At 36.9% G+C, this 16,678-nt stretch overlaps 1 protein-coding gene across 5 annotated transcripts in view; it reads left to right on the forward strand.

Annotated features, from left to right (window-relative positions):
* The window catches only part of UTRN (utrophin), a 479,531-nt gene that overhangs the window by 381,877 nt on the left and 80,976 nt on the right, over nt 1-16,678 (forward strand). For all 5 annotated transcript variants that reach the window (XM_080663479.1, XM_080663480.1, XM_080663478.1 and 2 more), the window contains 4 exons: nt 3,335-3,603; nt 8,998-9,144; nt 11,584-11,662; nt 15,003-15,063. In XM_080663479.1, coding sequence (XP_080519605.1) covers nt 3,335-3,603; nt 8,998-9,144; nt 11,584-11,662; nt 15,003-15,063 — 556 coding nt within the window. The remainder of the gene's footprint in view (nt 1-3,334; nt 3,604-8,997; nt 9,145-11,583; nt 11,663-15,002; nt 15,064-16,678) is intronic.

A 16,678-nucleotide genomic window follows, 5' to 3' on the forward strand; every position in this document is an offset into this window, starting at 1 on the left:
AGGCCTCAAAGGAGGAGGATGGAAAAATGAAGAGTGAAACAAAGTACTTCCCCCTCAAAGAATACACACACATAAACACAAAACACACACATACACAATAAGGAATAGGGGAGTGACATAGGAAAAGTGCTGCTGGTCTGAGAATTGTCAATACATTTATTTAGTTTTATCCTGCTATTTCCTCTGTCTCTGGGGTTAGCCTCTATTACTGCCTATTCAAATGCCTGTCACCCGCAGAGGGAGGGGACTGGTGGCGGGAGATAGGGGGCAGTGCTGCACAGATGGCAAGCAGTGGCAGTGGCGGGGGCGGGGCCAGCTGCTGGCAGCCAGGGGAAGGAAAACCCCGAGAGGCCCTAATTGCCAGCCAGGCCTCGGGACCCTACCTGAGAGGTCCCAGATTGCAAGAAGGTGCAGGCCGGGCTGAGGGACACCACCCCCTCATGCACGAATTTCATGCACCGGCCTCTAGTAATAATAAACAGATATTGCTTCAGTAGAAGGCACTCTTTTTCTGACTCTGATTAGATAATATATTTTTTATTTCCAGCAAACAGATGGTGAAATAGAGCTTTTCTTTTTTTCTGTGTAGCTGCTTGAGTGGGGATTATATAATATACTAGAGGCTCGGTGCATGGATTCATGCACCGGTGGGGTCCCTCAGCCTGGCCTGCAGGGATCAGCCAAAACCAGCAGTCCTAAACCCCCTGAGGGATGTAGTAGTGCATGAAGCAGCAAGCGGCCGGAAGGAGCTTGTGCCTGGGCTCGGCACCGCTCCCGCTCATCCCAGCCCCGCTGCACCTGCTGCTACCACTGCTTGTTAGGCTTGCTGCTGCCCCACTGCGGTCTCCCCATGCCCATCCTAGGGCGCCCATGACTGAGAAGCGGCCGCCGCTGGCTTGCGCCCAGTCAGTCCCTATGCCAGTCCAGATCCTGGTCCTGGTCCAGATGGGGGCAGGGCGCGCAGGGGGAATGTCCGCGGGAGAGGCTCGCGCTGCTGCAGCTGCGCTTGCCAGCCATGCGCCTGGCATCTGGCGCCCATTGGTCAACTGAGCGGTGCTCCCACTGTGGGAGTGCACTGACCACCAGAGGGCAGCTCCTGTGCTGAGCATCTGCCCCCTGGTGATCAATGCGCATCATAGCTACCAGTTGACAGGTTGAACAGTCACTTTAGCTTTTATAGATAGATATAGATATAGATATAGATATAGATATAGATATAGATATAGATATAGATATAGATACTACAAAAGGACTGCTCAATCAAAAGGTTTTACATAGTAGAAGACAATAGGTCACAGCCAGTGTCAGGTATTTTGTCATAGGAGAAAGAAGCTGTGTCTAAGGTAATTCCGTGACTGGCTCAGACACAGCTTTTGTTGCATCCAAGGAAAATGATCATATTTAAATTGTCTGTTCTGAAATTGATACTGTATTTTTTTTACAAAAGTGAAACATTAGCAATTAAATATATATCTTTTAAAAAGCCCAAGTGGCTTATTAACAAACCCGCTGTTGCCATTATAGAAATGTCAATTCCCTTTCTCATCCGGCCATTTATGAATGGTTGTTTCATCTCACATATAGCATTTTGTATTTATATAAAAATAAATTACATATAATATAAGTATTACATACTTGCCATTTTCTCAGTATCTTGAAGGTATGGGATTTAAATAAGGTTTGCCTAATGACATATCTTTTCTCCCAAAGTCCTTTCTCGGGAACCTTGGAATCCTGACGTGTTGCATGGTTTAGGGCTTCTCTCCCGTCTTCTTGATTCCTCTCCTGACTGTTGTGCTGGACTATATCCCAGCTTCAGCCTTCCTTGAAGCTGGGTCTTGGATTCACTTAGTTTTCCATATTTAGCATGTGCTGGTATATTTAGTCTACCTATCATAATACATTCTCTCCTTATAATCAATGTCATTGCCAAGGGATTTTTTCAAGTGTCTCTATAGCCTCAGAGCACTTCAGAGTCCTATAGTTACTAAATTCTTGAGTCCAATTGGTCCCTTGAGATTTACTATAGCTGGTGTTAAGTATTGATATCTAGAATATGCTGGAAATTTAGATAGATAAGAACATATGTTCAGGCCCCTTTAATTTGACTTCTTAAATAGCATTTAAATAAAGATAGACAAATTTATGTTGAGTATGAAAGCTATAGTTAAGGAGAGCTAGCTGAGTTTGTCTCCCTAGGAAGTTCGATGAACTCGAGTTCATTTTATGGTGCTTTGGAATATTTTTGAGATGCAGAGGAAGTTACTAATGTGACTGACACAAAAAGATAGATGTTATCACAAAGAAGAATGTGCATTTCTATCTTAAAGTAATTTACAGTTTGACTTGATTGTATGTTTCTCACCTGCTTCTCTGTTTCCAGTGGTCAAACAGGAAACCTGTCAAACCAGCTGGCTAGGGAAGGAGGCATCTTGGGTGTTGAGGCAGTGAGGCCAGAGGAGTTTAGCTGGTGATCTATCTAACCTGCTTTGAGAGTGTCTGCTTATGTGCATCCAATTCCTCTGCCCTTTTCTTGTCAGCTTCTCATGTCTTTGTTTCTGACCCTGGGCTTTGAACTTGACTTTTGTTTCTGTCATTTTCTTTTCCTCGTCTTCTTGACTCTCTTTTTGCTCCTGTCCTGTGGCAGGACTTTCATTATGCCTCCCCTTTCCTGTCTGAAAATCTAACTTTACCTCAGACATTCTGGAAGCCCTTTGGTCTATGAAATGTTTGGGATGGTCCTTGAAATCACACATCTTTCTCTTGAAACATTGGTTATGTGCTACACTGATCCTGGACTACGGAAAACACCCTGTATTAAAGATGAATGCCAAACAAACGCAGCGAAGATACGATACTTATCTTCAGTTACTTTTTGTTGTTTTGTGTGGTTTTTTTTTTTTTTTTTGGAACATGATAAATTCATCTTCTTTTTGCATAGTTTTTCCTCATAACTTAAAGCGATTTCTCTCCTAATTATACTCCCCATTGCTCTGTAGGACAATGAAATGAAAAACTGTCTGGTTTTTATATAACATGTGAAAATCATGTGAAAGAAAAATTGTTATTTTTTTACTTAACTTGTGACATTTCAAGGTTTGCAAATACATTAAAATTTAGAAGTTGCCAAAATCACTGGGTCACTTATTACTCTGTAACTATTTTCTTCTTTTGAGAAGCATTCTTAGAAGAGGTATAGAGACACTCTTCCCCTGCTTAGTGTAACTCTGTCTCCCAGTACGCTCGTAGCAACGTTTCAAAAGATGCTCTTCACACTTGGCTATAAGGAATACCAAGTTGATTAAGCTTCCAAATATTCTTTGTTTTATCACAGAATTGACTCCTGAGGAGAGAGCCCAAAAGATTGCCAAAGCCATGCGCAAACAGTCTTCAGAAGTTAAAGAGAAGTGGGAGAGTCTAAATGCTGTAACTAGTAACTGGCAAAAGCAAGTGGACAAGGCGCTGGAGAAACTCAGAGACCTGCAGGGAGCCATGGACGACCTGGATGCGGACATGAAGGAGGCCGAGGCTGTGAGGAATGGCTGGAAGCCCGTGGGCGACTTACTCATCGACTCGCTGCAGGATCACATTGAAAAAACCATGGTCAGCATCACTGCCTCAGATAAGGGATTTTAAGACATGTTTTATGGTTAAATATGGCACAAGTAAAGAGAGCCAAATATATAACTTGTTCTAAGGGATTGTTTTTGTTTTGTTTTGTTTTGTTTTTTATTGTTTAAAGTATTACATATAGTAGTACATATGTCTCCCTTTTTTCCCCCCATTGACCTTCCCCCAGCCTCCCCTACTTATAAGGGATTGTTATAAGGTCAATGCCATTACAGCCCCTGCCAAAATCAGGATATAGAAGATTTTCAGTCACAATAGATGCTTTCTCTGCCCCTTGCCATCAGAATCCTCTCCAAATAGCAACTCTGACTTTTTCCATAATTTACTTTATTTTTAACAAAATAATTTTTTTTACTCAACTGTGCATCCCTAAACGTTTGCTTAGTTTTTAAGAAATATTTTAAAGTCCATTTTAATCTCTAATATTCCTCCTCCATCTTTTTTTTTGCAATGCAATTGTTAAGGCAGCTGAACTGTTTGTTTTATAGTGTTTCTCACAGCTTGGAATTTGCAGAATGTCATCCACATGGTGTAATCTGGCAGATTCCTCTCTACTCTGTATTTGCTGTAAATTGGTATTGAATTTAAGTTTCAATCAAAAGTATCCTGTCTTACTGGGAATTCTTATTTACATATTTTATCTCATTGTATATACATGATAGATATACTATATATTGTGTATATATAGCATATGTGTACTATATAATATACTCAAATAAACATTTGAGTATATCAATGAAGAATTCATTTAGGTATAAATTCTGTTTGTGGTCAGGAATTGCCCAAAGTTACGGTATTAGACCTATCTTTTGGACCCCCTTTTGATACAGTATTCTAGAACATATCCAGAAATAAAGTTAATGGGATTTAAGCAGTTAGAGACACAAATAACAGATTTAGAGTATAATGTGGTTTGTAATAGTATGGTAAACTATATACTGTGTAGTTAGAAATCAAATCAAAGAATGAACTAGTGACAAATCAGAAGGTGTTAATTGATAATATCTATCATGAATAGGATTTTTATTGCAAAAGACATCCCTCTTTTGTGCATAGACATTGGATAATGCTTTCCCTTTGTTTGTAAACATGTGGCTGAATAGGAAGAGAAGAAAGGTCTAGGTAATTAACTGAATGCTTAGATAAATTACATATATGTGCGGGGGGGGGGGGGAGGCATGGGAATAATACCGTTTATTGAGGCTCACTATGTGCCTGGAACTTTCTTAGCAGTTTACATGGCTACCTCTTTTAATCATCACACTAACCCAACAAGATAGGTGTTATTTTTATGCCCATTTTACAAAGGATGGATTTGAAGATATTGCTCAAGTCCGCATGGCTAGTAAGTGGTAGAGTTTTCATGATCTGTTTCTTGCTCTTCACTTTCATTGTAGATACCTCATTCATAATAATGTAATTAAACACAATTTTGATCATCTATTTAAATTCAAAGCTTTAAAAGTTATGTATTAAAATTTAAACTTTAAAAAATATTATTACTAAAAGAGTATTGGTGCCTGCCATCTTTCATTTTAAATATACACACCTTTCCAGCCACCCAATGAGTTAAGTGAGTTTCTTCTTACAACTCTAGTATCTTAAAAACCATGTCCATGGGTGGATCTGAGTTTCAGATAACCAAGTGAAAAGAAAGCTCCTTTGGAAGTTGCATACTTCTTGTATTTTATTTTTTATTAATCCTCACCCAAGGATATTTTTAAACATAATTTTTAGAGAGAGTGGAAGGAAGGGAAGAGACAGAGAGAGAAACATCGATGTGGGAGACATATCAATTGGTTGCCTTCCGTCCTTGACTGGAATCGACCCTGGGAAACTTCAGTCCGTGGGCTGATCCTCTAACTACTGAGCCAAACCAGCTAGGGCTACGTCTTACATTTTAAAAGATGGTTTTAAACACTGAAGATCTTCAAGTCAGTGGTCTACAAAAGCATGTTCGTTTGGACTGCACGATGTCTTTTGGTTAGAGTAAGAATTTATCCATTTGAATTTGAAAGTATCCGTTTTTAATATAGAATGATTAGTGTTGGATGAAAATAAAAAGTTGTATTAGGTTATTAAAGGCCAAAAAGTTTTGGAATTGTTAATCCTATTTGATTAAAGAAATTATCCAGCGCTGCATCCAAATCCTTTTGTTCAAATCTCTGCTTACATGGAAAGCTAGGAAAGTTACAATTAATATTAAGAGAAAGGAATAAACTTTGGATTAAGATATTTTAACATCTTATTAGGAAAAAAGAAAATAAAAACCCAAATCTTACAGTTGGGGCGTTTTACATGTGTTCTAACATATACCCCAAATTCCATCGAAGCTGCAGGCAGATGAAGATAAGTACTGATTATTGCTAAATATTATTCAATATGCCAAAGGAAGTGGGAAACTAAATCTTTGGGGTAATCAAATAATTTTAACTCCCTAAAATTACCTTGTCTTTCTTATTTGCATAATGCACACCTGATTGGAGACCAGTCTGGGATTCACATCTGCCAACAGGCTGCCAGGCAGTGCCTTTAATACTAGCAGATGTTTCTGTTTTTATGGCCAGAAGACCACATAGATTTTTATTCTCCTATAGGAAAGTGCAGCCAGAACATGATAAATTGCTTCTTTATAATAGAACACATGGCAGATCTGAGATCATTTTAAAACTTGCTTTATTTCTAGCCCCTTAATTTGGAAGCTTCTACAAACCAAACTCTATACGTCCTTAAGAGATTTCTTGTTGCCATGAAACACCTGACCACCGCAACAGAAACAAAACCTACGACCTTGTTTGTCACCGATCTTTGCATGTTTTTCTCCTGTGGCTGTAAGAGAAAACCACTATTTTATCGTTTTGGAAGATTTTAAAATCTGTCTTAATCTTAGAATCTAATTTAAAAAGTTTCATCTTCTGAAGGGCATCTTTTGAAGGTCATTTAAAATGTTATAAATCTGAGAATATTTTCTAGCATTTTATTTTTAATCTTTAATATCTATATTTTGGTATTTTACAAAGATATTGATTTTAAAAGCAGATTAAAATTCTTGAGCCCTCCAAGGAGAGAATATTAATGTATAATATTAAAATCACAACTGAAGAAAGCTTGAAGGGTTTGAGTTCTGTAGGTACTCTGAAAATGAATCTGAGGGACACCGGGTTTCTTCAAAGTCCAGGCTGAAAAATTCTCTTTCCCCATCCTAACTCCCACTTCTCTCTGTCCCATAGGTCTGTTTCAGTAATTAATTCCTTAGGCCTATGTTGTTAACAAAATGCCTTTGTTATCATATAACTGCTTTCCTCTCTGGGCTGTACCAGGATGTGTGTGCACTGTCTGACATCAGCCATGGAGAAAAGCTATCACAGCTATGAGTTTTTTCTTTTTCCATTTTGCAGCAATTCACATGTCTTTGTGGGCTTGCCTTCTACCAATTTTGAAAATGTTGATGTCTTTAGAGTTCTGCCGATGTTTCTTACCTTTGGCCCCTTGGCGTGCAGGTTCATTGTTTCAAATGTATGGGCTGCTCCCTCCACCATCTGTACTTTTCACTCGGACTCTGGCTCCAGATCTGTCCCTGCTGAGTCCCCACCTTAGCTTCTTTATGTGGCTTTTGGGCATGTTCAAAATTTTGAAACACTGAAGCATATTCTCTGATTTGCCTAGAATTAATTTCTTTAAAAAAACAGTTCTATTCTTAATATCATTCTGATGTTTATCAATAATAATGATTATTTTTAGCCTATGTGCATTATATAAGGAAGAGTTCTGTAGGATAACTAGAAAAGTTTTGGAGAAGAGAAGGAAGGAGGGAAGTAGTTAAAGGGGCTTTCTTTTTATACTCATAAGTAGGAAGCCAAATTAATACTTGTAGTGTTTTAATAAAATGTTATAGTCCCCAAAGCACTTTAATATATATTACTTCATTCAACTTGGAGTGATGAAAGAGGAGAAGAAAGGGCATATGCCTAGTCTCTTAAGGGTGGGGATTAGAACTGAGGGCTGATGCCAGTAGGATGTTCACAACACCTAATACCCATAAGTTAAATTTAGTACATGATTAACTCTAATCTTATGATGTACCAAAACCATAAAAGTACACAGTTCTATTTTTAGAACCCATTCTGTTCCCAATCCCTTATTGGCTTAATCTTGCTTCAAAAATCATTTTTGGGGCCTGTGTCAATAGAAAGGAAGTCTGCCCCTCTTGTATTGCAAACCTTATGCTGAATTTTGCCAGGTGCCTATCTCAAGAAGCTTCCATTCTACAGGGGGGACATTAGGAATATGGATGCTTATACTTTTATGTACTAAGAGCTCTGATAAGGTAAGATATTTAAAATACATAACAACTGGATGGTATGGCACCAAACAATCAGAGTGGCCTCCATTATAAAACCCAGTTTGTGTGTCAGGTGCTAGTTGAATGTCCTGGCTGGGTTGGAGAAGGCAGAGAGAATCCTGGGGAACCTCTGGGAGGGGTCTGAGGGAAATCTTTTCGGATATGGTGTGCGTGTGAGCACCTGAGTGGAGTCTTAAAGGATCTAGGCAGACAGTTGGAAAGAGAGAACTTGAACATAGAGGCAGGTAAAATTATTTGAAGAATGGAGAAAACATAGTGTTTCTATTATTCTGCTTGGTCTCACAGGACAGATGACTGTCATGGCCCCAAGTATTATTTTTTGTTTTTTTGTTTTTCTTTCTCTCTCATATACCCTCCTCATCCCAACCCATAACAACTCTGTACTGTGCCAGAGGTGGCATTTGTCAGTTCTAAGTTTCGTTTCCCTCTTTTCCTGTAGACTCCCCTCTTCCTACCCCACATCTAATCTCAATGATCACAAATGTTTTTGAAAGAGACAACCTTACCTCTCCAGTACATATAGTCATCCGTTTTGTGGATAAGGAAGATGGTTTTACTGGCCACTTTTAAACTTAATTTTCAGTGAAAACTTGTTAAAATCAAGTTGTTGCATCAGTGAAAAAATATTAAGGTAGCCATCTGAAGAAAGAAAAGAGAAGGAAATATGGAAGAAATTTAAAGATAAAATCAAGACTAGAAATTAGTGAAGTAGATTATAATGGCAGATATTTTCTAGACTAAATCACGTATAATGAAAAATTTGAAGGAAATACATAATCACTTTAATGTGTTTGCATTATAATCTTTCTCAGTTTGTCTGTGATATAAAGGAAGACTCTTTAGCTGGTGGTCTTGATTGCTGAAGACCAGACTTGAGTTAGCCGTTGTTGATTAAACAACTGTCGTTGACCTCTCAGCTGATCTTGCCATTGGAAAGTTCAAAATACATACCACCTTCTGTTATATTCTTTTCTGATGCCCTCATTATTGTCCTTTTCTCCCAGGCATTTAGAGAAGAAATTGCACCAATCAACTTAAAAGTTAAAACAGTGAATGATTTATCGAGTCAGCTGTCTCCACTTGACCTGCACCCATCTCTAAAGATGTCTCGCCAGCTAGATGACCTTAATATGCGATGGAAACTTTTGCAGGTATCATCAGCTTATTCCTCTTCATAATTCAGACTTAGACCTTGGTGGATCTTTAAACCATACCTCACTATTCTGCCACATACCATCATTTTATCATTTTTTTAACTTTATTTTGATAATGGATTTTTTTTTTTTTACTTTATTTTGATAATGGTGTGTTTGATAATGGATTCATAGCATGTGACATTGTCTTTCACTATCTTGAACTCAAAAGCCTCATTTATTTATGAGTATAAGTTTTAATGTAATTTTTGATGTACTGTTCATATGATATTTGTAGAAAATTGCAAAAGGTCAAATAAATCACAGTAATTGAAACATATGGTAGGTCACAGAAACATTTTCCCCATAATGGCTTATAAAGGAGTCATTTTTCTTACTTTAATCATGTATTTTTTGCTTCTTTTGAAAAGTTAAGAAAGTCTCCATCTTTCTTATTGCAACTGCTTGTTCTTTAGGTATCTTGCTCAATTTTTGCAGCCAGCACCTTGATACTATTGTGGTGTTTACCTTTAGCTCAGAGATCTTAGCTGCCGTATGCAGTTATTTTAATGACTCTATATATTACTTGCTTGTCCCAGATTTAACCCAGAAGAACTAACCCAAACCCAGAAGAACCCTCTTGAGTATTACTAGGTACCAGCATTTGCCAGCCACTGCCCTTTGAACCATCTTTATGGAGCTTTGATACATTCAGGGGCCAGTTCCCAAGAGTCATAATAATTTTTTTTTTTGAAAACTAGCATAATCATTTGAGTGGGAGATTGGAAAAATAATTTTTACTAATTCCTTTATATTCTGGGCCTAAATTGTGATATTTAGTAATATAAGTGTAATTTTGAGGTGGCACACAGAAACATTTGAAGGCATAATGGGTTTCCTGAATTAATTCAAACATTGAAACACACAATGGGTTTATATTTTCTTCCTGAAATTGAAGTGGTACGAAATGAGTTGAATAGTATTAGACATTCCTTTTTGTCTTTAAAAGAGTATTAATAATCTGGGATTAGTAAGGCAGGATACTAAACTCAATGCAAATGTGCTTTTCTAATGAGTGGAAGACAGAAATGTTTGACCAATATTCCTTTTTTCTTCTGTTTTATTTCTCTAATTCATCATTTTTATGTAGGTATTCCTGTGGTCCATCTTGATTTCCTTCCCATTCTGCTTCTGTTATCACCATCGGAAAAGATTAGAAGTCAGGGAATATACTCATAACAGGATATGTGTTCTGCCTTCTTTATTTCTGAGCCTGGTGGCTGCTAGAACTCAGATGCTAGCTGCTGGTTGAATAAGAGGGGAAAATCTATGCTGCCAGACAACACTGTTAAATTTCAGAAGTAGCATCTTGTTTTCTCCTCCTGAATGTAAATTGTGTCATAGGAATACTTTTTGGCCTTAACAAAAATAAGTACTTGCTCTTGCAACTTAAATAGCCAACCAAGAGAAACTAAAGCTGCCCAGTGAGCCAGAGATATACACGTTTCATTTAAAGGCAGCTGAAAATAAGATCGACAGACTACGTGGAACAGCTTACCAGCACTACAGAGGCAAAGACCAGGAAAAGAGACATGGAAATGTCAGTAGGCTGTGTGCATTTGTTATTGATTGGCAATAGTTTCTCAGTGTACCAACTCTGCGTTTTCATAATGTAGAGAGTTAACCATACAATGTGTGTAAACAAATGCATAGGCATAGTCTTCTATGGGTATATGAATACCCCCAAATCAAGATGATTGGACACAAACTTGGAGGAAAATAAGATACTTCATACTCATCTGTATTACCTATCTGTCTGTCTATCCATCTATCATCTGTCTGTCTGTGTGTCTGTCTATCTTTCTATCTATCTATCATGTATCATCTAATTCAGCCATCTTTCTATTTTTCTATCTATTTTCTCCCTTGGAATATTTTAGATCTTCATTTGCTCCCATAGCACTTTTTGCCACCTTTCTTACAAAAGAGAGATGAATAGCCACTGACCCCATGGCCACATCTTCTCTTAAGATGTTTATGAACTTCACGGCTCTCGAGGCAATGTAGAGTGACAGCAAAGGCATAGATCCTGGGACCCGATGAGCTGGTTATGAATATTAGCACTATGCATACTATATGTCCTGGACACCTCTGTATGTCTCAGTGTCTTCAGCTGTGAAATGGTGATCATAATAAATAATGCCAATTATGTTGATTATGAGGATAAAAGAGTTCATTCCTATAAATTGCTTAGAAGAGTGCCTGGCACTATTTGCTGTCACTTGGTACCAAAAGGAGTCTGTTTTCATCCCAGCATTTTGATTTTAGAGATGGAGGAGGAATCTGTACAAGCAATCATATCTTGGGCAGTAACAGTCTTTATAATAATGCTTAAATCAGGAACATTATTAAAGTTATTGTTTTGAAATCAAATTATTTTTGGGGTGTGATATGCAGGTTTCTGTGGACGATCGCCTTAAGCAACTTCAGGAAGCCCATAGAGATTTTGGACCATCTTCTCAGCATTTTCTCTCCAGTAAGTACTAAGAAACTTGACTGAAACTCGTGAAATGAATGAATCAGCATGCGTTTTCACTCAAGAAGCCATATTCTTTGCTATAAATATGTTTACTTATATTAGATCAATATATTGTTTATTGGTTCTTATTTGTAATAACCTGGTAACAATTGGTAAATCTTTGAAGTGGATCGAAGGTAACTTGTCTTTAGCTATGTCATTCCACTGAACCATCATCCTAAAAGGCTAATATGCAAATAGACCGAACAGCAGAACGACTGGTCACTATGACGCGCACTGACCACCAGGGGGCAGACACTCAGTGCAGGAGCTGCCCCCTGGTGGTCAGTGTGCTTCCACAGGGGGAGTGCTGCTCAGGCAGAAGCTGGGCTCACAGCTGGCGAGTGCAGCCGTGGTGGCAGGAGCCTCTCCCGCCTACGTGGCAGCGCTAAGGATGTCTGACAGCCGGCAGTTGGACATCCCCTGAGGGCGAGAGGGCACAGGCCGGGCTGAGGGACCCCTCCCCGCCAGTGCATGCATTTCGTGCACTGGGCCTCTAGTCTGTTATAACTACCATAGTATCATATCATCATTGCTATATCACATGCAAAGATTATGAACTTTTTCACAATAAAGAAATCATTTTTGTATTTTAAGATTTTAAATTAATTTTTCTCTTTCAAAAGCACTATTAGTTTAAAATGCACCTGTGCCTTTCAAAGTAAAACTTCATTCCCCACAAATCTTTAAGTGAGAAGATTTTTGAGTTGTCAGGCTCACTGCAATTCTATTTAGCTTTTCTGCTGGTCAGGTGTTACAGACTTAGCCAAACCACATATGCAAATTTTCATGTAATCTTCTCCAACTGAACTTTTTTATTTTATGGACTGTTCATGAGATCTTGAATAAGTAATTGGAGCCCCTACTTTAGCCTTCACTGCCCAGGAAACCAGAGAGCATAGGATTCAATCCCCCGGATTGGGGTTAACACAGTAATTCTGCTTAAAGTTAATTTCTTTATCTTAAAATTACTATGATAATACTTATTTCCTTTATCATCTTGAAAATTAAATGAAAAAACTTTGTGTTGCACAAGGCACCTAACACAGTTCTTGGCACAAATGTTTTCACTAAACATTAATTCCTTTCCTTTCATTGTCTCTGGCAAATGTAAGTAAGAACAGAGTTTGCTTAATTCAGTTTAAGGTAAGTTTAAAACTTAAGGCAAAGCATATTTCCCAGTTGTTATAACTTCTTTGTATCTACAACCATGGAGAGAACTGAAGTAATACCATGTCTCCAACTAAATTGATTACAGTTATATTTTCTCTTAATCTTTTGTCATGGTTGGTAATCTGCTTTACCTCCAGGTCAAGGTCAGGCGTTTCTTTCACAATTTCAAGAGTAATCCTAATTAGTCATTTCTGCCCAACACACCCCTAGTGCTCAAGCTTTCTCTTCCTCCACCCTCCCTCCTCCTCTCCCCCATGTTTCACACACCTGAGCCCTTAGATAGACCATCTTTGAGTGATCTATAGCACTTCCTGGAAGATAATGTCTACCTGCATGCCAGGATGCATTTCTAAAGTTTGGATACCATCAGTGTTGATGAGTTAAATAAGTTTGCAATCTACTCATTGGTATGAATCACTCCAGATTGCTTAAACTTAATTTTATAGAATATAAAGCTATGTGCTAAGACCAAATTTAAAAGAATTTAACAAGGGACTGAGACTCTATTTACACTACTGTGATAAGGATTAGTCATCTATTAGTACTGATGAAACTTGACACTTAGCAACTATTCTTTCATAATAAAAATCAAAGTCATATTTCTTAGGGAATAAAACATTGTAAAAATTGTGAACCTCAAGCGCATTGCCTTCTATTGTCTAGCATTGACAGTCTAAGGAGGTCAGAATTATTCAAATTAAAACAATTATGAAAATGAATTGAGAAGTGTAAACACAATCCCAATTAATAAATTTAACAATTGTTATCCTTGCTGCTTGGAATTTTTGGCTTTATTATATTTCTTGGACATTAGCCCTGGTCATAAAAGGAGGCTGTTTAGTTAGGCAGAAAATAGAAACCGACCTATTAGCCTGGTGCCAACACTGAAATGAGATTGGCTCTAATGAGAAGCTTAATGTGCCTCATTCCACATTTTCATCCCTTTTTTAAGACTTTCATGGACATAGTTGGAGAAGGGAGTCCTCCCATCTTATAAAGAGAGGAAGAATTGTTGAATAGAAAGATTGCCGAACTAGTGCTCAGAAATCCTGAGATCACGTCTGAGCTCAGCCATTTACTTAAGTTATTTAATCTCTTGAATGTTTAGTTCCTCACTTACCAAATGGAGCTTTAATATCTATCTTGTTGGCTTCCTTATCAACAGATATATTCACAAATGCTTTACAGAGTTGAGAATGCTATGTATTTTTGAGGTAGTAATATGACATGAAATTCAGAAAAGAATATTGGTGAAAACTAGTATGAGAGTCTAGTGATAGTTACGAAGTTTTATTTTTTTAATTTGTTTATTAGTTCATTTAGCAAAATTTCTCTAGATTGACATGTACAATTCTTCTTAAATAAGCCTTAAAATAATTGGTTTACTGTGGGAATAATGTAAGGAGTAACTGGAATTGAAAAAAATAAAAAGTGCCTCAGTGAAAAAGTCTCCATCATAGTGATGTCAAGTGTAAAAATGTAGGAAACTGTATTTTCTGTGCATTTAAAATGAAAATACATATTTGGGATTCTTCTATCCATTTAATTGCCTTGGTTTTTTACAACCTTTTACCTATGTTTTTTTAATTTACTTTTTTAAAAATTCATATAATTGAGTTTGTTTAAATGCCAATTGTTCTTAATAGTTATTCCTGTGACTATAAAATAAGGCAAAGAATGTTACTAGTGATTTGGAAATTTCAGTCTTGAGGAATTTAGTTTATAATCCGGATATGCCATATATATATATATATATATATATGTGTGTGTGTGTGTATATATATATATATACATATATATATATATATATGTTTCCAAAGAGTACTAAGTTTTACACTGTGTTGACTATAAACAATAAAACTTGATTTTGAAAAGTAATTTTATCAACAAATTCAATTACTTTGAGGTGGCATTAGAAATTGGACCTGTGTTGTTCTTTATTGCTTCAAATAAATTTTTAAAGTGACTTTTTTTGGCCTTGTAGATTTTATAATTATAGGGATCCAGCTGGAAAACCAGAGCATTTTTCATTGAATTTGCTGTAAAACGTGTTCAGTTGCTTTGCATTAAGGCGTAAGGCTGTGGGGTTAGCAGTGCTTCTAATAACCTCCCTTTGTTTCCTCAGCTTCAGTCCAGCTGCCATGGCAAAGATCCATTTCACATAATAAAGTGCCGTATTACATCAAGTAAGTTGATTTTAAGTCTCCATTACAAACAAAGAAAATAAAGTTATTTTGATAACTTAAGAGGCTTTTTCTCCTACAACTTCTTTAAAAAGTGAAATGTAGTCCTATTATCTAAAGGAAGTTATATGTATATCTATATATTTATAGAGATAACATGTATTTAATATTGGAACAAAATTAGTTTGAAAATCAGAGTGACAATTGTAATTTATTAAGTTCAGGCTATAACTGTGTTTAGTTAATATTTTTTAAGCAGGTATTAAAATATTTGGGGGAAATGAGTTTTTATAATACTTTTGACATAATGGTGCTGCTCAAACTGTGCTGATTCTAAACCATCTTTTATTTGCCCCAGAAAATACATTTTAAAAGTTCTTGTGTTCTTCTCATTGTAATCCACCAAAAGGAACATCATTGTTTTAATCATGAAAAAGTTCAGTATTTGCAAGTTTTTCTTTAATTTACGGAAATTAGCTGCAATATTGGTCTAGGTTTATCATCTTTCATTTTTGTTGTCTACTTGGCAGTTTCTCCTTTTTAAGTTCTAAGTTTCTCCTTATTGTGTAACAGTAATAAATTTTGTATAGTTTACACAGGGTATGCTTAGAATTTTATCCTTGGGTTAGTTTATATGTTGTCATAGGACAGAATAATAAAATACAACTTCTTCAATCCCTTGAGGTTTGAATTGGCAAAGTTATTGATTTACAACGTGATAAGGTGATGAAGTGTCATAGTTGACTATTTCATGTGCAAGGTGAATGGCGTCATAATTGTGGGGTAAATGCTGACTTATTCTATCAGGAGACAGATCTGTTTCAGATTAGCTTAGTGACCTCAAGCAAGACGGTGAAAGTCTCTGAGCCAAGTTTTCTCTATATCCTTTCTAACAAAGCATGTGGTATCTCCAGAATCCACACCAACACTAACAATCTACTCTTCCAAAAGCCCTCTTCTTCAAAATTTATGTGTGAAGTCAATGTTTTTGGAAGAGTATTTCCTTATCAAGCTTTTACTGTGTCTGAGATGTAGCCTCAGGGTAAAAAAGATAAATAATTTAGCAGTAACATATAACAGGTATAGTAAGCAATATGTGTTACATTGTCTTAAGGGAATTTAATACTTTTATCAGTGTACAATTTATAGTGTACTGAGTTGTGATAAACTCATGGATGAAGTGCCAAATTTATGCAAACATGAATGGGAAGAAATCAGTGGCTGGGCACATTGACATATCTATTGAGCTAAAATGTGATAATCTGTTGCACATTTACATATTTTTATTTTAAATTTTCATTGCAAATAATATTAGAGAATTTTAATTTACTGGATGGATATTAACTTGAATTGAATATTACAGGTTTAGGCAAAAATCTTATGTACCATTATAGGCAGAATAATGGCCACACAAAATGACCCACATCCTGGATGTGACTACACTAGGTTACATGAAGATGGAGGCAAGGGGCATGAGCCAGGGAATGCAGGAACCTCCAGAAGCTGGAAAAGGCAAGGAAATGTGATTCTCTCTTAGGATGTCCAGAGAGAAACACAGACTAGGCAACCTTGATTTCAGCCCAAGGAGATATTTGCATTGTGGTAATTTGTCCCAGAA

This window comes from Plecotus auritus (genome assembly GCF_963455305.1).
Source record: "Plecotus auritus genome assembly, chromosome: 4".
Taxonomy (NCBI): domain Eukaryota; kingdom Metazoa; phylum Chordata; class Mammalia; order Chiroptera; family Vespertilionidae; genus Plecotus; species Plecotus auritus.